At 31.4% G+C, this 25,707-nt stretch overlaps 1 protein-coding gene and 1 long non-coding RNA gene across 2 annotated transcripts; one reads left to right on the top strand and one right to left on the bottom strand.

Annotated features, from left to right (window-relative positions):
• Positions 1-1,081: 1,081 nt before the first annotated feature.
• LOC139498644 (ficolin-1-like) lies at positions 1,082-16,611 on the top strand. Its single transcript, XM_071287130.1, has 12 exons — positions 1,082-1,197; positions 1,849-1,896; positions 4,652-4,734; positions 6,428-6,499; positions 7,026-7,158; positions 7,688-7,770; positions 9,416-9,487; positions 10,646-10,790; positions 13,024-13,148; positions 13,657-13,753; positions 15,152-15,316; positions 16,307-16,611. The coding sequence occupies exons 1-12, from the start codon at positions 1,191-1,193 to the stop codon at positions 16,549-16,551; spliced, it is 1,275 nt and encodes a 424-aa protein (XP_071143231.1). The 5' UTR covers positions 1,082-1,190; the 3' UTR covers positions 16,552-16,611.
• Positions 16,612-21,874: 5,263 nt separating this feature from the next.
• Positions 21,875-23,238, bottom strand: LOC139497145 (uncharacterized). The gene is made up of 3 exons (XR_011657691.1): positions 23,133-23,238; positions 22,543-22,671; positions 21,875-22,010 (listed from the first exon to the last, which is right to left on the bottom strand). It is a non-coding gene; the product is annotated as an uncharacterized lncRNA (long non-coding RNA).
• Between the last annotated feature and the right edge of the window lie 2,469 nt (positions 23,239-25,707).

Raw genomic sequence — 25,707 nt, 5'->3', positions numbered from 1 at the left:
AAACTCACAAAGTGATGGACTGTGAACATATTACAAAGTCACAGGAAAAAGTTGCCCAACGACATGAAAGACTTGGAACTCAAATAATTTATGAAAATTTGGAGAATAAAAATGTGTCCATAAAAATTCATGCACATGATAGAAATTTGGCTGTAAATAAATTTGTGAGGGACACTCAATTTACTGTCAATCAGAATGACTTATGGCATGCTGTCAAGGCTGTAAAAAAAGCTGTCACCAAGATATCCAAAGGTACCAAACGTTCAGAGGGTATAAGTTGGAGTGTACAGCTAGGAGATAAAGTTGAACACATAGCAACACACATAAACTGGGCTGTCTGTAACTGTGAGCAAAATTCTCTAAAACTGAAGGAAAGTTTGGATAACATTGTTAACCACTATTGTGATAACCATGAAAATTGTCATAATTCATCAAGGTGCAGATTTGATTCAAACTATGAGCCATCTAGGATTGCACTTAAGCATTTAAAAGCCAGAAAAATGTTAGAGATTGCTATAAAAAGTCAACTATTTATAAATATCCTCAAAATTACATTCTTGCTAAAGACACATTTTATGTTGAAAGTTTCAATAATGTTGTGAACATATTTCAAGACAAAAGAATTTGCTTTGGTGATGATCAATATAAATTGAGATCAAATTTGGCAGTATGCCATTGGAATGAGAATGTGGACAGAGGCTTTACATCAGTGTGGAAATCAAGGAATCCTAATGCACCAGCTTCACAGAAAGGAAAGAAAATTTACAAAAAACTAACATATAATTACAGGATAAACATTTGGAACCGCTACATTTCTAGTTTCTATTAAAAACAGAATAATTACACTAATGTAATAAATTTACGAGTGTTAACTATTATCATGCAAATATGTTTGATCATCATAATCTTGTTATTTCTTAGTTATTTATTTTAGTCTGGATTATAAATTTCTACACAAAGGTAAATTCCACATGTGTTTGTTTTCTTTAACCATGCTGACTTCTATAAATAATTGATAAGATAGTTAGGCCCCTTCCATTTCCTTATTGGCTTAATTGCTCTTCAACCGGATTTCTATCTAGGTCAGCCCTGGCCTTTAACAGATAAGCCATAGTTACGTGAATAAGTGAATTTTAAACACATGCTGATTTCAATGAGCTGACTAAAATTTGAAGTATACTATAATTAAAATGAACAGTAAGATTTATCATTTCTATATTATATCCTAGAATTAAATGAAAATGCATAATTATAATTCAAAACCTTGTGTAAGCAATGCGAGTTTCTATTTGGTTGATACTGAAATATTGAGAAAGATTGTGCCATCTTGATTAGGAATATGTCGGTGATTAATCAGCACAACAAATTGTAGATATAGTTACGTCACTATGTGAAATGTTAATTTACATTGCCTTAATTCATTGAGCCGACGCAATATCAAGGCGTACCATTATGAAAATTGATTTCATAATTATTGTCAATGTTTCTGGAGTTGAAAGAAATTTTTTTTCTAAAGTTATGATAAAAAAAAATCGGCACCATCGCGGTAACATATTTTTTCAAATAACAGCAATTTTATTTTGAAATTCAAATCATTTCCGTTACCATGGTTATTTGTACTTTGAGATTTAGATTCACTTCTCATTTCAATATATTAAACAAGATTCGCTGTAAAAATATAAATTAGATACGGTTTGGAAAATCTGTTTATAAACGCACCTTTTTTTCAAATGAGACCCAGAAGTATCTCATAACTTGATCAAATGATTTTATAGCTAATCAATATTTGACGTTTCGTATCCATCTAAATGGTATCTATAATCAATATTGTTATCTTATATTTTGTAGGCTTCACACTTTTGCTGTTTATTTTGGTAGCTGGTTTCAGAAGCACATGTAAGATTTTTTTAACATAACTAACAAATACGTACATTGTTTTATTAATCGTGTCCGGTCTTTAAAATGGGATAAGAAAAGATCTGAAAAGGTAATGAAAACTACAAGTCGAAGAGAAATGAAGAATAATTTGACCACAATTAAAGCAACGAAACTAGAAAAAGTTCTCATAAATACTACCCGTGAAGAGTATGCATAATATGTGTGCAGGCATTAAGCTTAATGCCTAAAATATACATGAGAGTAAATAAAAGACATTTATTGATATTTATAAAAATATATTTGTTACGTAAATACATTATGAGAACTGTAGACTGTTTATCGAAACTGTCCTAAGATCGGTCCTTTAAGATATTCTTAGGACAGAAATTATGATAAAGTTAGGACCGACTTACAACGTCTCAGCATACACATAGAAGCTATCTGAGTATTATCTTAGCTAGGATGTCATAACCACTGTCCGAAGTAATGAAGTTAAAGAAAATAGCAAATTAAAAAATTGAAATAGTGTATCAATTTAAATCAACAATTTTAATCTAAAAACTGATTAATTATTAGAAAATGATAATAAGTTGTAATAAATAATTTTGATATTATAATTGTACATTTGACTCCTTGAAACAAAACATAAGTCAAAAAATTTAATTACGTTTTATATTAGAATTGGACAAACTAACTGTAAATAGTTAAAATTAAATATATGATCGGTAAAATCATTATATGCTTTGGGGGAGCTGAATTCGAAGTGTTACGGTTTTATACTAAAAAGTTGAAAGGCAAATCTTGTCATGAGTACTTTAACTATTTTATTTTATTACTGCATTTAAGGATGTACTTAGGTGAGGTTTTGAAATGTGTGTTAAATGTTCGGACTCCTTGGTGTTTTCCATACAATACAATGTAAAATATTTTGCCCCATAACACCCATTTATTTTTTATATAAGAATTAATAGATCATGAAAGGTCGTTTACCAAAATTTTAGAAGATTCTTGATTTTCTTTTTTTTTATTTTGAGACCCAAATAATACCTATACAAATATAAGGTAAAGGTCCGAGTCAGCCTTTTCCCGCCATATTATAAATCTCAAATATCTTGAAAAGGAGGTCCATGACCTGTCAATATTTTTAGCTTATCTGTATCCTTAATTGATACTCTACCAGCTTAAAGCATCAATTTAAATTTCTTAATTTCTTAATTTTTACCTAACCTCACCTAAGTACACCCTTAATATACGTTTGAATATGAGCAATAGAAAAAAAAATCTATTTTTACCGATGCAAAACTACAGGACCCAGTTTCATCCTAAATATAAAAAAGAGTATGTGGTTTGATTGCCAATGAGACAACTGTCCACAAGAGACCGGAAATACAATCACTAATAATATATGTTATTTGTATTAAAACGCATTAAATAATAATTTAGAAATATGAAAAATTTGTGTTAAAATCATTTTTTTATCACAAGTTGTAGAACTGTTAATAAAGAAAAATTACTTAATATCAAATAACAAAAGTGGAAAATGGTGTGAGCAAAAAATCATATCTTGATTTATATAGAATCTGCCCCCCCCCCCCCCCCCTTTTTTAATTGGATACAATATCTTTTTTACATCTTTTTAATATTTTGTAATACTACAAAAACATGAAAAAGTACGAGTTAATTCTGTTTTTAACTGCTAAAATTACTAAATTTAAAGATCTGTCAAATGAATGTTTATTTATACATGTAATATTAGAAATATAATTAGGAAACTACTTTATATCAAGAATAAATCACCAAATATGCATAAATTCCACAGTTTAGTTATTGCCGAAAATTATGATCGGCAATAAGATGAATAATCATCATCAGATTTCAGGAAATAAGTCTAATACCTGAAATTTTCCGGCAATAACTTAATGCCTAGGCGTTAGCTACTTGCCTAGGATTTAAGCTTAATGCCCAATTTCACTTATTGCCACTACCATATATATGAGATAATTTTCTTAGTTTTGGGTGAAATTTGAGGTTTAGTATATGTAAGGTATAGGGTAGAGTTTTAAAATATTGGGGAAATAAGAGGATCAATATTTACATAAGATAGTATCTTGTACCTTTGGGGAGGGGGGTGGGGAATCAGAGATTCACTATTATACATAAGACAGTTGATAAAAATATACATTAAAACAATTATTTCCTTAATATTTTAGTGTCTTAAAGGGTTTCTTTTGGGGAGTATCAGTCTCAGGTATTTGTACTATGAATTATAATGGTGATATAAAACAAACAAATAGTGCAAATTAAACGATTAAAGATTGAATTTTACCCAAATTTGACTGTAAAAATCAGGGCAGGGGGCCGATAGTTCTTGATGATTTGTCCATTTGTCAAAAAATCAAGAATAGATATGTAAAAAAGAAAAAAAAGAGTTTAGGGGTGGGTAGAACAACACTTGTATTTAAATGTGTTACGCCCGTAAATGCTTAAGTTGATGCTAAGAATTCTTACTAAAATAAAAACAAGATTAAGATGTGTTTAAGTTACCCGAATTGATAAGTGTGTGATAAGGGAATACAAAAATTTTTCTTAAATCCGTAGGAATTTCGAATGTCTTAAGGGCTGTCAATCATTTTTAGATTGATATAAGATTGCTTATTGTTACACTCTTATTTACAGCCCATGCATTTAGACTGTAAATATATATATAAGAACAAATGCAAAGATATGACAATGTAATCATTTCTGTGTTTAATTCCCTTTGTCTATTTCTTAGATTCCGGTACAGTGTGTTTGTCCTGTAGTGGCGTACAAAGTATAAATCAATGTACACACTTAGAGAACTGTCGCAATGATGAGGTATGTACCAATTATAAAGGTTAAAATTGAGAATGGAAATTGGGAATATGTCAAAGAGACACCAACCAGACAAAAGAGCAAATAAAAGCCTAAAGCCAGCAATGGGATTTCTATGCAGCGTGAAAATTCCGCACCCGGAGGTGGGTCTCAGCTGTCCCCTAAATAATAATGTGTACTAGTTCAGTGAAAATGGATATAAATAAACTTTAAAACATATAAATGAACTAAAATCAACTAACAAAGGCCAGAAAGCGATAGTGTAAACAACAGCCTTGAGTTACTATATAAAGCTGTGTGTCGATTGAGCCCAAAGTAATGAGTTCAAAGGCTTTGATATCGTGTCGAGCAGATAATATTGATCAAAAATAATAATTCTGATAATCGATTTATAGTATGTAACTATGTACATTGTATATTGCTCGATACTTACAAGGATTTTTACTATACAAATCCTTGATACAAACAAGTCTTTCTGCTGTTTCACCAGCAAAACGGATGATGACTTGATACGTTCTAGTAAAAAAAATCTAAATCAGTTCGTTCATTATGACTTCGAATAATAAGTTTCGGTAATAAGTTCGGCTGAAAGTTATTTAGGCACAGGGTACATTTGGTTGAAGTAATAAAGCTGCTATTTTCAAAACTTGAAGAGCAAAGCAGAATGATACAGACAATGGGATATACTATAAAGTTTGTTATCTTGTATGTTAAGTCCAGATAGGTCTTATATGATTTAAATAAAGAGAAGAAATAAACATAACCATTGATTTTCATGCCCCGTTTATGTTTTATGTTATGTGCGTCTATTCGTCTGTTCGTCTGTTCGTCTGTCCCGCTCAAGGTAAAAGTTTTTGCTTCAGGTTAATGTCTTTGGTCAAGGTAGCTTTTGGTGAAGATAAAGTCCTATAAACTTGAAATTTTGGGGCATCCGTGTACTATGGACACATTATTGTTTCAGCATGTTTTATAGACCAGGTTCACCGAACTACAAAATTAATGTAATTGTACTTGAGTCACCATTACAATGAACATGTCTGCTTCAAGACAATCTACACAGATAAAACATTAAAATATTACTTCTTTTTAAACTAAAGTTGTTGGAAAAAACGAAATCAAAAGAACAACGATTTAAGTTTAATTTCATAGAAACCAAGTAGATCCTGGATTTTACATGTGTCACCTTTCTACATGTCAATTTTTAACCTGTCTTTGAGGTCTAATCAGAAAAATCCGACCTTTGGAAAACAGGTCTTCCAAAAATAACCCCTGGTTTATTGAATTTTCAAACTCATAGACTAATAAATGGTTACTCAAAATGGTCTACATATATTTCTCTTTCACCAAATGTTTCATTGTTTCAAATTTGTTGATTAGTTTAAGTAAACAATGCCATCAAAAGCACTATTTTGTGTCAGAGTAGGGCAGCTTAGTAATTGTTGATCTGATACCTTTTAACAACCCCGAGGTTTATTGAGTTATATACTAGCCTAATCATTACAATTTTAACACATATATCTTCTTAATATTTATCTTTGATAAAGTGAACTTGTATTGTTAACAAAACCACGCTTGTTAAAGAAAACTTGAACACTTTATAATATATATGACACAGCAGTTCGTGGCATTATACAGGCCACAGGGAACCCATATGTGTTATCAATTAGTGATTTGAACTATTTCCATTGAAATATAGGTGTGTTTCTTTGAAAAATACAATACAGAGTCTGGTACCGAGATGTATGATTTAGGATGTTCCATTCCCAAGGTAGGTACAACGTTAGTGCAATATTAATCGGATTCGCATAAATTTTAACAAGTTTTTTTGTGTTAACCTATATATTCTATGAGCGTTATTTCAGATTGTATTCAACTTAATCCTCAAAGAGGAGATGTACTCCCTTTGAACAAGAAGTTTCAAATAATTGACATTTTTTTATTAACTGGAAATAAAAAAGCGATTTTCGGAAAGAACTTCCGGGAGAAACTCTTAAAGTAAAAGATGGTCAAATTTAAAAGTTGGATATTCCGGTTATACGATTTGGAACAAATTTAATATTCGTTTGACTGAGATGAGCTGATTTCGAAAGATGTACACGGTTGATTTGTAAAAAAAAGATAACAAAATATCGAACTCCATATAATACTTAGACTCTTAATCATACGAGTCTGTAGAATCTCAGAAATAACCTGCATAACTTTATACAGCAAATAATATTCGTGCACAACTTGATTTGTTACATGTAAGCATCATAATATATACATGTATTAGTGTACCTTTTCATTATTTTAAGCTATGTACAAAAAGAAAGACGCGACAATTAACAGAAGGCCATCATTTGACATGCCAAGGTTGTTGTAACAACACAAATGTGTGCAACCTGAATACAGAATGTGGAGATGTTACTGTCAGCCACAATAGTTCTGGTATGTTTATTCCAACGTGCAAAATTATTGCAAAGAAAGACAACATGGTCTACTCCTCATACACAGGATGGTAGTTTTGAAAGGGATATAGGCGTTTTTAATCATTTATAAAAAAAATTAAATGTAGAACTGTTTTTATAAAAAGTGTTACCCGAATAACAAGATTTAAAAATTTGGAAGAAAAAGATATGTTTATATTTTATTATATGCTGTGTATTTTCCTGGAAACTCAGAAATAATTCACAGGGATACTTTATTGAAGCTTGGACAATGAAGACAAATTGTAACAAGCATTCTGAAGAATAGAGAATATTTATTTGTTGTTAAAAAACAATAAATAATAATTTAAAAACTTAATCAGGGGGCAAACAAAATATAGTTTCGGGACCATTACTGGGTTGATTTTGGGTGTTATGCTCCTTACCTTTTATGTAAGTAAAGGGACCAAATAAAATATTTATTTTTTGGGGTTAAATCTTGCACAAATCAATTTTCTTTGCGTTACTAACTTAACATTATACTGTTTTAGAGTCTGGGAGAACTTGTGTGTCATGCACTGGAGTACAAAACATAAATGACTGTACGCACTTGGAGACATGTGGTAGCAATGAGGTACTATTTTACTTACATGATACTGATTGTAATTTATAGTAGCATAATTATGAAATACTATTAATTATACCATGCATAATGAATGATTCGTGTTTATTCTAACACAAAAAGATAAGCTGGGGTCAAATTGCAATTAATTCTTATTACTATTATTTGTATACTGGTCTACTTAATTAGTCAGATCTTCCTAATTTTTTAAGAATCTATTAAATACTGGAATTTTACTTCGTCAAGACAATGTACCAGAATTTTTTTTTTCTTCCAAAAGTAGGGAAGTTAAATCAATTTGAGATAAGAGGTGATATGGTCTGCATTTGACCTTATCTGTTCGGGTTTTTATTTTAGTTGTATTTAAGGTTTAAGGTCGTTAACCTCATGACAAATACTCCTACGATAATTCATATTGACATCATTTAATCCCAAGGGCTATATTTAGATGTATGGTCACCTGCACTGCAATATGACTGTGAGGAATGTCCTTAATAGTTATTCCACAAGGACGCGGTGTGTCAGTGTAAGATCACCCCGATGGCCGGAGGCCAGAGGTTGATCTAACACTGACACACCAAGTCCGAATGGGATAACTATTTTACATCCCAGCTCTTTTAGATTGGACGAAAAAAACATTTACAATTCATAAAATCTAGTTTAGAACGCCACACAACCATTATAATATACTTTATATATTACTATATGATGTATACCCTTTATGACCCCCGAACACGATGAGTAGATATCAAACAATGTCAACTCGCCCCACTTGCTTATCGGCCCACACTATATCGCCACTTTATAAAAAAGTTCGCCCCACTCTTGTTAACTGAATCGCCCCACTTTTGAAAAAAAAATCAAATTGAACAATCATTCTGACAACTCACCTATAACGAAAAAGGTTGAAACCCCACTGAATTAAGGTCTGCCAACTCGCCCCACTTATAAAAAGATCTTGCTTTCTTTAAGTAATTTTAATTACTGTGAGTTTGTATCCAGTCCTCCTGGTGTAGTGGTATGTGTCGTGGCATGATATGCTAAAGTTCTTGAGTTCGAATCCCTGCATATACACTGGATTTTGTCTACGTGAATTTTGATAGATAGTCTTTTCCGTATAATTGATTATAAGTTTTATAGTGGATTTGACATTCCCGCCAAAATGTTACAGAACAAAGGAGAGCATACATAACAAATAAACTCAAACTGGGGTGATCTGGTAGGGACGATCCGGCTCAGATCATCCCTGTTAGAACAAAGGAGCTGGGATGTAATGAACCTTCAGACATATATCACGTAGAACGAAAGTTGATGTTTAGACTTACGACTTATGCCTTTTGACTTTTTTCCTGTTTATTTCATTTGGGAAAAACATAAGGTTGTTTTATTTAAATATTCAGTGAGCTGTGTTAGTAGTTTCAGTTAGCGTATTATAAACATTTATATTGCATAATTCTGAATGGGATTTAATTTAGGTCGACATAAAAAAAATATTTGCATACACCACTGTCAACTAGAAAACTCCAGTCAGTGTGTGAAGATATATAAAAAGCTATCCGGATTTTTCCAACACTTATTATTTGTTGTCATTCATTATTTTAACCTTATTATAAATAACTTCATGCATCAAAGTTAAATGATGAAAACATTTTTTCAGGTGTGCTTCATTCACAAGTATGCTACTGAATCTGGAGTTGAACAATATGATTTTGGATGTACACTGCCAGAGGTATCAGTCGTTCTATCTAAAAATATAGAGATTTGTTATGATTGTCAATGAGACAGCAAACATCCAAGACTAACTAGCACGACTGTAAACAAATACAGGTTTCCGTAAAACCTTCAATAATGAGCAAATTTTATACCGTATATTTAGCTATAAAATTCACTGGTATAATAAAATGTAAACAATGCAAAAAGAATTTATCACAAAATAAAATAAAAACAAATATGACAAGACAACTCCTAAATTTAAATCTCCTGCCTTGGGACAGGCCCATATGGAATGTGGCTGGGCTAAATAGGTTTGTTAGCACACCAAACCACCCTAACCTGGAAAAAAGATGAAACAGTTTAACTATGGTGGCAATTGTTTAACTCATCCGAGTGATACGGAACACAAAACAAGTAACAAAAAGATCAAAGTACCTATATTAGATTATTGAGGAGAATGAAATATCAAATTGCTTACGGAAATCTTGTCAGCTGAAGATTTTTTTCAATCAGTTTTTGGTAAATCAGTCGTTTTTGCTAGATTATTTAACATGTTGGTCAAATACTTTAATAAAAATCCTCAGGTCCTGTACTAGTTCTGTTCCGAAATCGCCATTGAAATGTCAATATGAAGAACGGGAATGAATTCCTGTCTCATGTACATCAATTTCACAATTTTTACAACTTAAAACTTGAAATACTTACGGGAGTACGCGTCTCATTTTCAAAATAATTTACTTTCAAAACACTTGTATATATTGATAGGGGATTAATAAAGGAATCAAAAGAGCCCCCAAAAATATATAGGTCAATGTGGTTGTTTTCGAGATATTAGCCATTGAAATTTTGGCGGGAAAATGTTCTCTCTTGACTTTTAATAGCTTTATCATTGGCAAGTTTAAGTTCTCAAAAACTATTAAAAAGAAATGAAATTTAATAAAACTTTTACAGATGGCTTATCATTATACAAGTAAAAGATTTATAAATAGAAAAATCGGGGTCAATGGGCAAATTTTTTTACGGCATTCAAATGGATGAAACCAGAGGGTTCCGAAAATCTGACAAAAATTCCAAACATGACAGGCGAACATCCTTAACATCAATTTGAGATAATAAGTTGTCATTTTCTGCAGTGTATCAATAAATGATTAAGATTATTATATTTTGTATTTAGCTCTGTGTCAATAAAAGACCTGATGAGATATTTGGCAAGAGATTAGCAGAAGGCCATCATATGCTTTGTAAAGGTTGTTGCAATAAGTCAAATGTTTGTAATTTGAATGCAGCATGTGATGATGCCGTAAAACAGAACACATCAGGTAAGTTCTATGATACGTGTAATCTTAAATTTCTTCTTGTTTTGTCATCAATAGAAAACATCTGGTACATACAGTGTAGTCATCTTTAAAAAATGTATGTTTATTAGCTTCTTGTTTTCTCATCAACAGAACCCATCTGGTACGTTCTGTGTGGTCACCCAATGTTTCTTCTTGTTTCCTCATCAACAAAACACATCTGGTACGTTATGTGTGGTCATCAAATGTTTCTTCTTGTTTTTTTTAATACATCAACAGAACACATCTGGTACGTTCTGTGTGGTCGCCCAATGTTTCTTCTTGTTTTCTCATACATCAACAGAACACATCTGGTACGTTCTGTGTGGTCGTCCAATGTTTCTTCTTGTTTTCTCATCAACAGAACACATCTGGGACGTTATGTGTGGTCATCCAATGTTTCTTCTTGTTTTCTCATACATCAACAGAACACATCTGATACGTTTTGTGTGGTTGTCCAATGTTTCTTCTTGTTTTTTCATCAACATAACACATCTGGTACGTTATGTGTGGTCATCCAATGTTTCTTCTTGTTTTCTCATACATCAACAGAACACATCTGGTACGTTCTGTGTGGTCGTCCAATGTTTCTTCTTGTGTCGGCGATTGAAATTGGACCACCATCTTGTCGCTTCAAGGTAAGAATTTCACTTATTATGTCAGTTATATGAGGGTTATGATTATACAAAATAGTCCACCAAAGACTATATAAAGTAGGAAAATAAATGAGCCATCGCTCAATATTATTGGTTATCTCAATTTTGCAAACACTTCGATACCAGTTTTAGGAATTAGGTCAAACATGCAGGATATCGGCAAAATTTTTCATCACAACATCTTGATTATCAAGAACCGCCTACTTTATCAACACATGAACACGTCCGAATTCTTTATTGTACTCGGGAAAATACTTGTTACTCACAAATATCCGTCTTTATGGCCGAAAAACGTCTTATTTTTAAAAAATGGAAAAAGGATGTCGGCAACACATCGAATATCGAAGGATGTCGGGAACACACTAATAAATTATTGATGTAATTGTCCTTTGATTTTATCAACCATTATGAAGATACAATAAAAAAAAAAGGATTAGTGTTCTTTGCTTGCTTCCATTTCATGCACTCAGTTTCAGGATCAATTTTTGAAAATATTTGAGAAAAAAAAAATTGTTTTAGAAGGGGTCATTTATTGGACCAAGTCTTTTTGATACTATATATATATATGACATTTCATCTGGCACTACATCTACCGGGTGTTAAATAAAGGCAACAGTAGTATACTGCTGTTCGAAATTCATTAATCGAGAAATAAAAACAAATCCGGGTTACAAACTAAGACTGAGGGAAACGCATCAAATATAAGGGGAAAACTACGACACAACAGAAATACAACTTTAAAATGTAACAAACACAGAAGCGAACTATTATATAACAATGGCAATTTTCCTGACTTGGTACAGGACACTTTAAGAACAAAAATGGTGGATTGAACAATCGTATGCATGGCCATGTTGGTCCTTTATCGTGACCTTTGCTCAAGTCTACTGGCGGTTTTGTTGAAATTTCTTCAGCAATTGACAATGGGTGAAACTTAATATTTTTGGCAGGCGTTTTTATTTTGATGGCAAATGAGGATTTGCATGGTTTTGATTTTTTTACGGATGGCGGTTTAGTGGGCGATCTGGTCGGCTGGTCAACATCAGGTTGTATTCGCGATCGTTTCCGCATGCACAAGTTTAAGTGTTGCCGACATCTTTTTTCCATTTTTTAAAAATAAGACGTTTTTCGGCCATAATGACGGATATTTGTGAGTAACAAGTATTTTCCCGAGTACAATAAAGAATTCGGACGTGTTCATGTGTTGATAAAGTAGGCGGTTCTTGATAATCAAGATGTTGTTATGAAAAATTTTGCCGATATCCTGCATGTTTGACCTAATTCCTAAAACTGGTATCGAAGTGTTTGCAAAATTGAGATAACCAATAATATTGAGCGATGGCTCATTTATTTTCCTACTTTATATAGTCTTTGGTGGACTATTTTGTATAATCATAACCCTCATATAACTGACATAATAAGTAAAATTTTTACCTTGAAGCGACAAGATGGTGGTCCAATTTCAATTGCCGACACCCTGCGTGATGACGTAGATTTCCCCCCCCCCCCTTTGATCTCTTTCAAATAATTCTGTTGAAAAAAAAATACATTTTTGTTTATAGGAAATGGTCGCCCTAGAGAATGCGATGACTTAAACAATGCAAACACCGGTGTTTATACCATATATCCTGATGAATATCATGCAGTGAAGGCATATTGTATAATGGCAAACAATGAGAAGTGGACGGTAATATTTTTCATTCCCTTTAAGTAATTTATATAGAGCAGTTCTGCAATTCCTCCTTCCTTGTTTTGCTTAGGTCGTAAACATACAATACAGTACATTATTTAAATGTTTTGCATAGCGTTATGCTAGTTATAAATTTAAAATTGCTAGTGTCCCATTTTAATAGATGTACTGACAGCTAAAGAAATATCATTAACTATATCACGTTAAACCCACGATTACGTTTTTAATATATAGTCGGAAATTGTATGAACAATGATGTTCCTACACTACAACATATGATACAAATATACGTGGACATCATATGTTACTGTATCAAAGATTGTTACAGATACAACTATATAACCTCTTTGAAAAAAAAGATAATTGTAATTTTCGTGTTTACTGTCTTTATGTATTGATTGTCTTTTACTCACCGTCGTTTCATAATTTAAAAATGTTCTTGTTTATTTGATCTTGTTGTCGGATAATTGTTGCCTTTCCACTACATTTTTATTCGATGTTTTAGGTAATACAAAAACGATTCAATGGTTTTCTTGATTTTTATCAAGATTGGAATGCTTACAAAAGGGGATTTGGTGTTGCGACTGGAGAATATTGGATGGGTAGGTTTCTAAATATCAATACTATTACACAATATAATAGAAATAAGGTAATATATTATAATCATAGCTAAAATACCTTTTTGTTAATTGAATATGATAGAGATCGATAGTTATATATATATTCATATAGCTTTATCTTTATAAGCAATAGTTCGAAGCCTTATTCATACTACCATAATGGCAACCGTAAACATATTGAAGGAATGACATCAATTTAACTACGAGGGAACCTAAGTTTATTCACTTTCCTTTAATCTGTACAAATTTATCGAAATATGAAAGGAAAAGTAAGATCTTGAATATCATATGAAGTATCAAATATGTACACTCCTTCTGCAATTGAAAGTTCAAAATAACAATGAGAAAGCTCAAATCATCTGTTAAATTAATTCTCAACTTCCAGGTGTAATTGACGAGATAAGCCTGACATACTAGTAGATAAGCCTTTTAATTTTTTCTAGTTTAATTTTATCACATTTTTGGTATCAAGGCCATTTATAACTTCCTTACTGAGTAAAAAGTTTGGTCATTAGTTGCTTTTTTGTTTGCGGTCTCGATAAATGATTTTTATGTAGAGCTATCTCACTGCATTTTCTGTTATTTTTATATAAACAGTATCTAAAGTATTCTTTATTCTATGTTCGAAATAAGGAATTTTAGCGTTTATCTTCATTGTACATTTTCGGTTCATTTATTTTACTGAATGCTTCTATAGTTTCTCATTGAAAAAAAAATATTGGTTTTGAATCAACAAAAATACATAAATAGATCTTTGATTAGATTACAAACTCCTCCAACCGGCTCATACTTTCCTTTCTAGTGTAGTAACATCTGTATCAGAAACGTGAGCAAAGCACAAAAATCATTGCTGAAGTTTAAGAAGAAAGATAACAGAGACATACTTTTCACACCCGTCATATTTCTAAAGCAAAAATCTTCATATCCCCCCTAAGACTTTACGATTAATACTAGTTCTGCAGTTAATAAATGATAAAATTGGCAAGTAGTGAGACATTATCCTATGAGATAGACGGAACCTAAATAATAAGGATAATGAAACCTTGTTTTCGCTTTCATTTTTATTTTCGTACAGAAACATGTTGTTGTTCACCGCACTATAATCAAATTGATAAAACTATAAGTAAAAAAGTAAATTTCATATTAATAGAATCGGATTGAAAAAAACTGGAATAAAGATAATCTGAATGACAATTTAGGACATGTTCTTGATTTTATAAGAATATAAGGCATACTGACAATCAAATTACACCCCTTCATAAATTTCACAAAGAGGGACACAGTCGCTGATAGACAACATTAAATCAAATTTAATTGTCTCTCTCTTTAAATTATTTTTTTCATTTTCACGTTTTATGGTGTTTGCATTTATTCTTGAAGGAAATGACTACATTCATCGAATATCTACATCTACCGGTCATAAACTATCAATTTATTTAGAGGATTTCGATGGCACCTTTAAATATGCAAATTATTCTGTGTTTCTTATTGGTGACGAGAAAGAAAAATATAAACTGACGTTATCTGGATACACTGGTGATGCAGGTTTGTTTTATACATGTTTTTGAAAAAGATATTTTCATTATAAAACAGCATCAAAACCATAAATATTTGAACACATTTCTAAATAGTGCTCTTAATGCAAAGTCTTTGACGGATTATGATATTTTATGTCAATTTTGGTCTTCGACTGTTGCGTTTGTTACCCATCAGTGGCTTTTACATATTCTGCATTGCTCGTACTTGATGAAGGTAAATCAAGAAAACTGCTCCAGACCCATGCAATTAATAAAAGATTTGTTGATCAATTAAAGTGCAAATCTTAAAATTATCTGTACTTGCTACCATTATCATTTTTGGTCGGTTTGTGGATAGTTTTCTCGTTAGCAATTATTCTACTTCCGCTTCCTTTGACATTCTATTGTTGTTGGTCATCAGGTATCCAAATATACCTCAAAATGACGGAAAGTCTAGATCTTCTTTAAAATGATTTATTTCAAATATTTTGAAAGGTACATGTATCACACTGAAATCCATCACAAGTAAGATCAAGTTTTGTGTATGACTATACATTAGATACAATACAGTATGAAGTACTGACAATGCAAAATATTGTTGTTTCGAATTGTTCTTGTTTTATGCATTTGGATTCACAATATATGGTTTCATGCGCTTTTGATGGTTCTCTTTAAAATTGATCGTAATAAACACTAAATCCTTTGTTTCGATGTTAATTGTTGTGTTAAGTGTTCTCATGTAAATACGTAAAAAAAAATACAAAAACTCCACGGTAAATTAAAAAAATGGATATTAAAAAAACCTGACAAAATCAAACATTAGGCCAAATAAAGTACTAAGTTAAAGAGCATCGAGGACCAAAGATCCTAAAGTTTTGCCAAATACAGCTAAGATTATCCATTCCAGAGGTAGAAAAGCCTTAGTCTTTTTAAAAATTTTAAAAGTTCTGTAAGATCGTCGTCACCTAAAAACTTATTGATATTTGATCCTATCATTTGACGTTTAACTTTATTCTAGGTGATAGTTTGATAACCCAGACTGGAATGACATTTAGTACAAAGGATAGGGATAACGACCCTTCTGCAGCACTTAATTGTGCAGCGTATACTCAGGGTGCATGGTGGTATAAAAATTGTACCAGTTCAAATCTAAATGGACCTTACCTTGCTGGTGTCGGAACATATGAGAGATCTATGTTTTGGAAAGATTGGAAAGTTTTTAATTCTATAAAAAAGAGTACAATGATGATAACGCGAACTTAGATAATAAATAATTTTATTTGCTATGAAAGTGGCCACAAAAATAAAGGCATTAGTAATAAACCGCTGTTCAATATAGTTGATTTAACTGAAACAAATCCTGGTCACAAACAAAAACTGAGGTAAACAAATCAACTATAAGAGGGAAAGAAAGAAATAATGAACTGCTACAAAAACAAACGCCAACATACATGAAACTGACTATTTGATAACAACTGTCATATTCCTGACTTCGTACATCACATTTTAAGAAGAAAAGATTGGTTTTATGGCTAGCCAAACTTCCTGCTTATATGACAATATAAAAAATATCGCTAATATGACAACATTACGTGACAGGAATACAGTATACAAAAATGCAAGAACACCCAGGACAGAAACATACATGAATAAATAATATATATTTATAGTCCATTTCAAAACAACAGAATAACAATACACACCTACAATGCTTGATATAATTTACTCACACGGAAATGTTGTTTTTTACTAATGAAAATTTAACTGAAACACTTTTTATGTATAAAAAACTAAAAAAACACCTTCACCATTATTGGATACCTTTTTGGTATAGTATTAACTATGATAGTTGTGTATTTGATTCTTTTGCCGTCTGCTATTTTGCTTTTGGCTGTTTTCAATTAAAATTTGTCACAATATTGCTCATTTTAAAATAAACAACATTGGTTTCAATATTATAGTCTTTGGCGAAGAAAAATTGCAAAGAAAATTGCAAATATCCCGTCATTGCGTTATTGTACTATGGTAAATTTGTGTATTCTTGTCTTTAATTTTTGCTCAATAGCTTGGTCTGTATGCCATTTTGTGCTTCTGTGTTATATATTTGTTTGTTTTTTAGTGATTAAGATTATTAGGCAAGTGTAATATTTGAAAAAAGACGTCTAGTTAACGACTTTAATGCACCCACCTAACATACGGCTATTTTTTTTTTAATGAATGAACAATGATTTAACTTTGATTTTTGCCCGGTCGTCACAAAATCGTACGGTGCAGTTTTTGTGAAATTGACATTAATTTCGGAAATTACTTGAAATTTTATAAATTACGACATTTTTTTCAAACAAAGGAAATGGGACTTATTTCTTCTTTTTGGCAGAGTAATTTAGTGAATAAGATTATTAAATTATTGAAAACAATATTTACAACTGCAAGTCTGCGTGCTTTTGCATTCCTTCAAAATGTTTGACATTTTATAAGAAAATTTTCATAATCTTGACATTTTCAGGTCTACCATTTGACGTATATTAAATGTATTTGCACTCAATCCGTTTTAGAACAAACTATATTACTGATCAGTTATAATTTTTTCATTCAAGACCAAGATTTAATTACAAAAGGTCCTAAAATCTTGAATTTTATTCATTTTAAAATGTTGGTAAAATTACTATAGTTTCCGGAATTCCTCATCTACTTCGTTATCGGGTTTTGACTGTATTTGTTAGTCGATTTCCATGTATTTATGAGTGCTGTTAGAGTGCAATAAATCATATTTAGACGGTTCTATTTCTATTTAAAACTGTTCCAGTACTTTAGTTTTGCTTAAATAAATATAAAATCATCCGAAATTAAGATTTAATTAAATTAAAACATATTTTTTTAGTTCTGTCGAATTCACCCTTTACTAAATAAGGAATCGTATCGGAAAATTGTTGAACATTTTCCGCGTCATGTCGAATTTTCATAGTCCAGTTAAAATGAACCCTTTCTTTGCTAAAAAGCAAAAACTATCCATTGATTGGCACAGATGCATAGTCTTTCAGGTTTTTACTACAGAGAAGCTAAGTAGTTCAACATTGAAAGGAAGATCAAGTTTTATCGCCGAAGTGGAAAAACACAAAGATGAAGTATACAGAAGACTGGTCGATGAGTATGACAAAATTGAAAACACCCCATTTGAAAGAACAAAATATCACAAGAGTTGCTATAAATCTTTCACTAGTAAGCACAACTAATCGTCTTCTATTTTGTCTGGACAAAGTCTTTGTACTACAAATACTAATTCCACTGAGCCAGTCTCTACTCATATATCAACGAGGGCAAATAGATCTACACCTGATTGGTCTGTTTGTATATTTTGTAAATGTAAAGCCTTTGCGCAAGTCAAACAACTTCATAGGGTATCCTCTGAGGAGAGAACTCAAGCTGTATTGAGTGTTGCTACATACATCTCTGACAATGATATGATTTACAAAATAACTCACGAGAATTTTACTGATAAAGCTTTATACCACCGAGCTTGCATTGCTACATATTTGCTAAAAAATTTGAAATCAGAAAGTACAGAGCAATTTAATTCTGAACATGAAACAGCGTTTATTACATTTGTTTCTACAATTAAAGATGATTTAACAGTACACAAAAAAAAGTATTTTTGTTAACAACTATGCTTGAGAAATTTACTCAATTTCTGCCCGAGGATTGCCGAGAAAGCTACACTACCTATCGGCTTCAACAAAAGCTTAAAACAAATTTTGGTCAGTCGATAGTCATACAGCCTCAACAAGGCCAAGGTATGTCCAATATTGTATATAGTAGCTTTATATATACGGTTGTCTCATGCCGTAAAGACGGCTAACCGTTTAAAATGTGACATACAGTCTGTAAAATTTAAAGATCTGAGCAGTGATTGTGAAACTGTTTGCAATGAAGAGCAAATACTTAATGCAGCTGCTACTATTTAACGGAAGCAGATTAGTGAAGTTGTTATCCAATGTGATGAGTATCCATTATCTCAAGACACTTCACTGGATCATTCAATTGCAATTATGCCGCATGCTTTAAAAACATTTCTGTATTATCTTTTGAATGATGGCGCAAACCCGGCAGTTAATAAATAGTACGAAATACCTATTGACAAGGTTCGTAAATGTATGGCTTTAGCAGAATGTATAGTATATATACATAGACATTCTTTTTCTCCTTTTCATTTAAGTTTAGCATTACAAATGCACCATATCTATGGATCAATAACTCTTGTAGATACATTAAACAGTAATACTATTTTACAGCGAAAAAAAGTTAATTAGTACTATAATAGAAATATTTTCCCCAGTAGTAATACTTCATTCCTATAGCATTGTTTCGTTTGTGCAGTTGTTTTAACTCGATGTTTCTACTGAAGTAACCAAAGAATTGAAATTGCAACCAGGACCTTTGACCCCGATTTTAAAAAAATGCACTATAATTTCTTTTGACGACCGGGATATTTGGAAAGTACACATTCTTAGCTTTCCATTGATATATAATTTAGCCGTATGTTAGGGAGGTGCATTACAAATGTATATTTGGCTTTGATATCACTCGCCTATATAACCTAATGTTGACTGCTGTATTTGGACATTTTTACCAATTATGTCTGTTTGTATTGTTCACGCATCTTTGTCAATATAATGGAATTTGATGCGACTATCGTACAAGTGAGACGTTTAGCTAGCTATAAAACCAGGTGCAATCCACCATTTTCTACATAGGCAAATGCCTGTATCAAGATAGGACTGTGACAGCTATTTTCCATTCGTTTGATGTGATTGAGCTTTTGATTGTGCCATTTGATTTTGGACTTTTCGTTTTGAATTTTCCTCATAGTTTACCTTTTTTTCATAACTAAAGCTTAACTTAGAATTAGAATATGAATTTTTACAAAGAAGTTGAAGGACGTCAGCGATGAATAAGTATAAAAATCTGAATATACAATTCTAGAGGGGAAATATGTGTGATTATCTTACCTCCTATACATTTCTAAGAATGTGATTGGTTAAAAGCGTCCTCATGGAGACCGTGTATATTTGATATTAGGTTAGAAGGGAGGCGGGGCTTATCTCATACACGGTTAGTAGTGGAGTTACGTCCCTTAATATTCATTATAAGGTAGTAGGGAGGCGGGGCCTATTTCATACACGGTAAGTAGTGGTGTTACGTCCCTTTATAAAAACAAAAAGGTACTGAGAAAAAATCGTAAAGGTTTCAACAGACGAAGAAAGTGATGATTAAGATTGAAATAGATTCATAAAACACATTTAAACCTAACAAGTTGTTATTGTTGGTATCTGTTTTTGTAAGATCAATGGAAGTAGTTTCTTAATGCTAACAGTATTGAAGACTTGCTATTTTGATAGGACACTAGTCTAAATTTCACAAGTTAAGATAGTCGGTAAGATAAATTCGTTACATAGCACACTATGGAACTAATAATATCAAAGCGTGTATAACCTACCGTGCGAAAAGAAAACAAGTCAATACTGTCTCGACTTGTATATAAGCTAAAATAGGTAAGGCACACAATTTTCGAATTAGGCGATCTTTCAAACGCATTTCTTTGGGGAATGGAAATAGATTTATTGTACACGTTATAGAAAAAGGGGGTGCATATTCAAATGGAGAGTACAGTTAAAACGAAGAATTCGTAAAGAAAATAGATAGAAAACACCATGCTATGAATAAACAAACATTAGTCCACTAAACATTACACATCAGAATATTGTAGAGACATATTCCACAAAAAATGAGTGAACTCAGAATATTCGTTCCGGAAAATAGGTGCTTCTAAACTAGTTACACCACATGACGTAATGTTCACAGCAAATACAAATCTGACACAGTTATGATTATTGAATATGAGGAAAGGCCGACAACGGTAACATGTATTTCGTCAACTACTACCCTGAGACTTTGGAATAAAATTTGCCTATAGACCTTTTCAAGAAGTCGCCCATCTGTTTGATTTTTATGAAAAAATATCTAAACAAATTTATGATTGTACACATGGTCTTAGCTATAAGTTAACAGTGGCAAATTTTTCATGCACGTTAAGGACGGCGTGGTTTTAGCGGATCATGCGTACACTACGTTAGAAACATAACATTTAAACCCTTTGACCATTTATTTTTTAAAAGGTTCCAAATATGGTATCTGTAAATAAATGCTTTATCTCGCAAAACGTTTGCAGCACATGACATGTATACTAGTATATAAATTAAAATTTGTTAAAATAGTTTTTTTTTTTTTAAATAATATTTTAAACATTTTTGTCCGGAGAACCTTTATATCTACTCATATTGATACAACAGGAAGCTCGAGAAATTTTTATAACTATTTAGATTGCTAGATTATTATGATTTTAAAAGTACTATGTTACGACCCACCCATCAAAGTGAGGATCAGAAAGCATCGGTTGTCCGTGCTATCATATAATAACTTAAGTTGATACTGAGTGGTGGTGTTTAGTTAACTTGTTAGTCGTCTATAGTTTGATACTTCAGGATATTATAAGATTTCTTTACATTATATTACGATCAAAACAACTACACACAATGGTAAGCCTTTTATTGGTATCCTACTTTATATAGTAGGTGCACAGACACACACATTATCATAACAATGGCGCCGATTCTGTGGACAGTTCCATGGACTATGTTGTAAACATGTATCTTTATTCTTGCAAACTAAAGCATAAAACATGTTTTTATCTTTTTAAAAGTAGTTTATCATGTTTTCAATAGAAATAATAGAAAAAAGCAAATATGACTTTGATTTTGTTCGTTTTTGTTTGATTGTTTTTTTTTTATTTTTTTTTTTATCATTTGTGTTTGATTTTTTGTTTTATTTGCTGAAAAGTTTGAGGAAAAGTGTCCTTGCACAATGAGTGTTGTAAAATTTTGAACTATCCGCAAAGTGGTTGCACTGTAGATGCAAAAATCAAAATGCTTACACGCTACATCTCATCACTATCAAGATGCATGTACCAAATATAAACCCAATCCTTCAAAATGGAGTAATGGCTGTTGTGAACTTTTAAACTATTGGCAACTGGAATTATCTGCACGACAAATGTAAAAAAAAACATGCAAACCGGCTACAAACTACAAATCAACATTATAAAGATGTAATTTGTCGCAAACTTAACAAATTATGTACAGTATGTAATACATATTTCTTAACAAATTATATTATACAAAACATATTGAAAATATATACCAGCAGGTCCAATCTCAGCACACGTGCAAAAATTATCAATGCACGATAATTTGTAGTTTAACTCAGGACACTTGGTATGTAGGCAGTCCTTACTGGTTCCACTTGAACACGATTCACTGGAGACCAGCACTGAAAATAATTAAAGCTCAATACATACATTCAATTGTAATGCTAGCATATCTTACAAGGCATATTGTCATTTGTTTAAGGATTGCACGATACATAAGATTCTGGTCATCTCGATAGTTATACAACGTATTGTTATGTAATTCTCATATGTTTTTTTTTTAATTTTGTTTTGTTTTGAATTACATATAATGGTTGTTTACATTAAAATATTATGCGTGTAAATGGTAGTTTTTAAATTGCGGGATAACTGAAAAACTACTTCAGTGGTACAATAAAGGAAATTCGAAATTAATGTTTCAAAACAAAACATATTTGATTTACTAGTATTTAAAGATAACACCTTATTCCATAGCACTGACTGACATATGTATTTGTTTGCTTGAAATATTGCGGAAAGAAAATGCTATTTTTTTAAATTCTAACAAATGACTATCGTAAGCAATATCAAGATTGAAACATACCTAAATAACACAGAGCAAAGAAACAAACTGCAATTTTCATCTTCCAATGTCAATTTCGCTTCTGTAAATGCCTTATCTCACGGACATATACACGCCTGTGGCATATTTCAACACGTTCGTGACATTGCTATTTATACTTGTACTTCACACGTTTATAAGATTTTAAGCATAAATGTTGAAATTAATGTTTGAAAACAAAACATATTTGATTTACTAGTATTTAACGCCTTATTCAATTGCACTGACTGACATACATATTTGTTTGCTTGAAATATTGCGGAAAGAAAATGCTATATTTTCAATTTTAACAAACAGTGCTTCGGTACTAACTAACATGATTTAACAAATTTTACTAAAATTGTCTGTTTATAAATTTTGAAATTATTATGAAACTAAGGTTTCAACTCCCTCAGGCAAAGTTGGTTTTAGATGAATTTGGCTATTTATTTTAGGTATTTTTGACATATAGCTCTTCAACGATTTTCGATTCTTATCTATCTTCGGATTTCAAATGTTTGGCTTTGAGCGTTACTTTACTGATGAAGGTAAATCCAGAAAAGCGCTTCGGACGCAATAAATTATAAAACGTGTTCTTTTCCATTTTTTACATCACTGGGTCTATACCTCTGCTGGTGGACTATAAGTCCCCGAGGATATCATCAGCTCAGTAGTCAGTGCTTCGGTACTGACATGATTTAACAAACTTTACTAAAATTGTCTGTTTATAAATTTTGAAATTATTATGAAACTAAGGTTTCAACTCCCTCAGGCAAAGTTGGCTTTAGATGAATTTGGCTATTTATTTTGGGTATTTTTGACATATAGCTCTTCAACGATTCTCGGTACTTATACATCTTAGGATTTCAAATGTTTGGCTTTGAGCGTTACCGGGAAAGGTAAATCCAGAAAAGCGCTTCGGACCAAATAAATTATAAAACGTGTTGTTTTCCATTTTTTGAACACCTTTTGAATTAAGAAATATGCTATTTTTTCGAATAAAAATGTAAGTTGATTTTTACTCATTTCTATATTTCCTAAATCCAAATGCTTAATCCCCTGATAAAACTGCACTGTAAAACAATGAAAATATCTATCCATGTTTTATATAGGAATAACTAGTAATATGCTTTACCAGAAACAAATTTGCCATTTTGTAAATGTGTTCTGTAAAATATTTAGTGTTCCTGTTCTTACACTGTATCCTTTTTGGTTTGTATATATCTTTGTATGCGTTTTTTTGGTCCTTCATTAAGAACTTAACCATTCATCAATTAATAGATGTACTTGTTTGCCTCTCCCTTACTTTCTGTTTTTTAAGACTCCATTTGCTTAAACTCCCAAGTAAGATAAATTAATTATGTACATCCTTAACGTTTTGAATAAATCTTTTTTAATACAATTTGATAATTTTTTATACATGCTACAGTGTAAAATCCCATTCTCTGGTCAAATTTGATTGTAAGTATTTCTTATCTCATATGTACTAGCATGAATGCATTTATCTTTAGACTTATTCATGATATTTGACCCAGTGTGTCAGTCAAATTAATGTAAACAAAAGTATAATACGCGGTTCATCAAGAGAAATTATTCTGAAAGAATAAGTAATATTAGTCAATGAGTAAAGATTAGATCCCTTAGATCTTGGAAAGGATCGTGAATGCGTAAACATACAATTCAACTTCAAATTCTGTGAAAATTGGATGTATTATTAAAAGGGGGACATTTTAGAAAAAAAAACTAATGTCTTCTCAAAGTGTTACCTTGTATTATGTGACAAGAACATTATTCCTAATTCTTTATTTTATTCTGAATTATTTATTCATTTTAATATTGTAATATGAATTTGTTCTGAGTCAATTTTGTTAAAACATGTTATTCCAGACCTCTATTAATATATTTGTTGGTAATATACGCATCTTTAAACAATGTAGTTATTTCTGAATTCTGAATCTTAATCCATGTGGCATTATTTCTGCGTTGTATATATTTTTAATAGGTTTTATTCTATAAAAAGTAAGTTTGTTGTTAACAACGACACTATTTTGCACTAATGATAAAAGTTAAATGAATTGTTCGAATAGGACAAAAACTATGTTTGAGTGTGACTAAATTATTGAATGGTTAATATTATTATCATTTTTCTGCTCTTTGTTTCCTTTCTTAATTTTATCAAATTCTTCAAACATCTTCAACCCCTTGGCCATTCGTTTTAAAAAAAGTTACAAAGTTGGGTTTCTGCATGTAAACCGATGCTCTCTAGAGTAAAAATCATAGAAAACATGGCATCTTTATAAAAATTGAAATTGGTTTTTTTTCTGAAATACTATTTTAAGCATGTGTCAAGATATCCCTTTAAACTACCAATATTGATTCAGAGGTGTCCAAAAAGAGGTTCTGTAAAGCAGACCCGTCGAGAATTTTTTTTCATTTCTTTTCTTGTTTCTAGATTACTATATGATTTTAACAGTATTAATAATGGCATGTTAGGAATCATCCATCAAAATGAGGATCGGTTGACATAGGTTGTACGTGCCTTAATACAATAACTTCAGTTGATACTGTTTGTTGGTGT

Source organism: Mytilus edulis, chromosome 12 (assembly GCF_963676685.1).
Source record: "Mytilus edulis chromosome 12, xbMytEdul2.2, whole genome shotgun sequence".
NCBI classification, from domain to species: Eukaryota; Metazoa; Mollusca; class Bivalvia; order Mytilida; family Mytilidae; genus Mytilus; species Mytilus edulis.
This window is presented reverse-complemented; position numbering and strand designations above follow the sequence as displayed.

Bases quoted from the DNA above. Each gene is read 5' to 3' on its own strand.
- LOC139498644 (XM_071287130.1), top strand. The intron at 4,735-6,427 runs GTATGTACCAAT...ATTGAAATATAG, and splicing joins AGAACTGTCGCAATGATGAG to GTGTGTTTCTTTGAAAAATA. The intron at 7,159-7,687 runs GTATGTTTATTC...ATACTGTTTTAG, and splicing joins TGTCAGCCACAATAGTTCTG to AGTCTGGGAGAACTTGTGTG.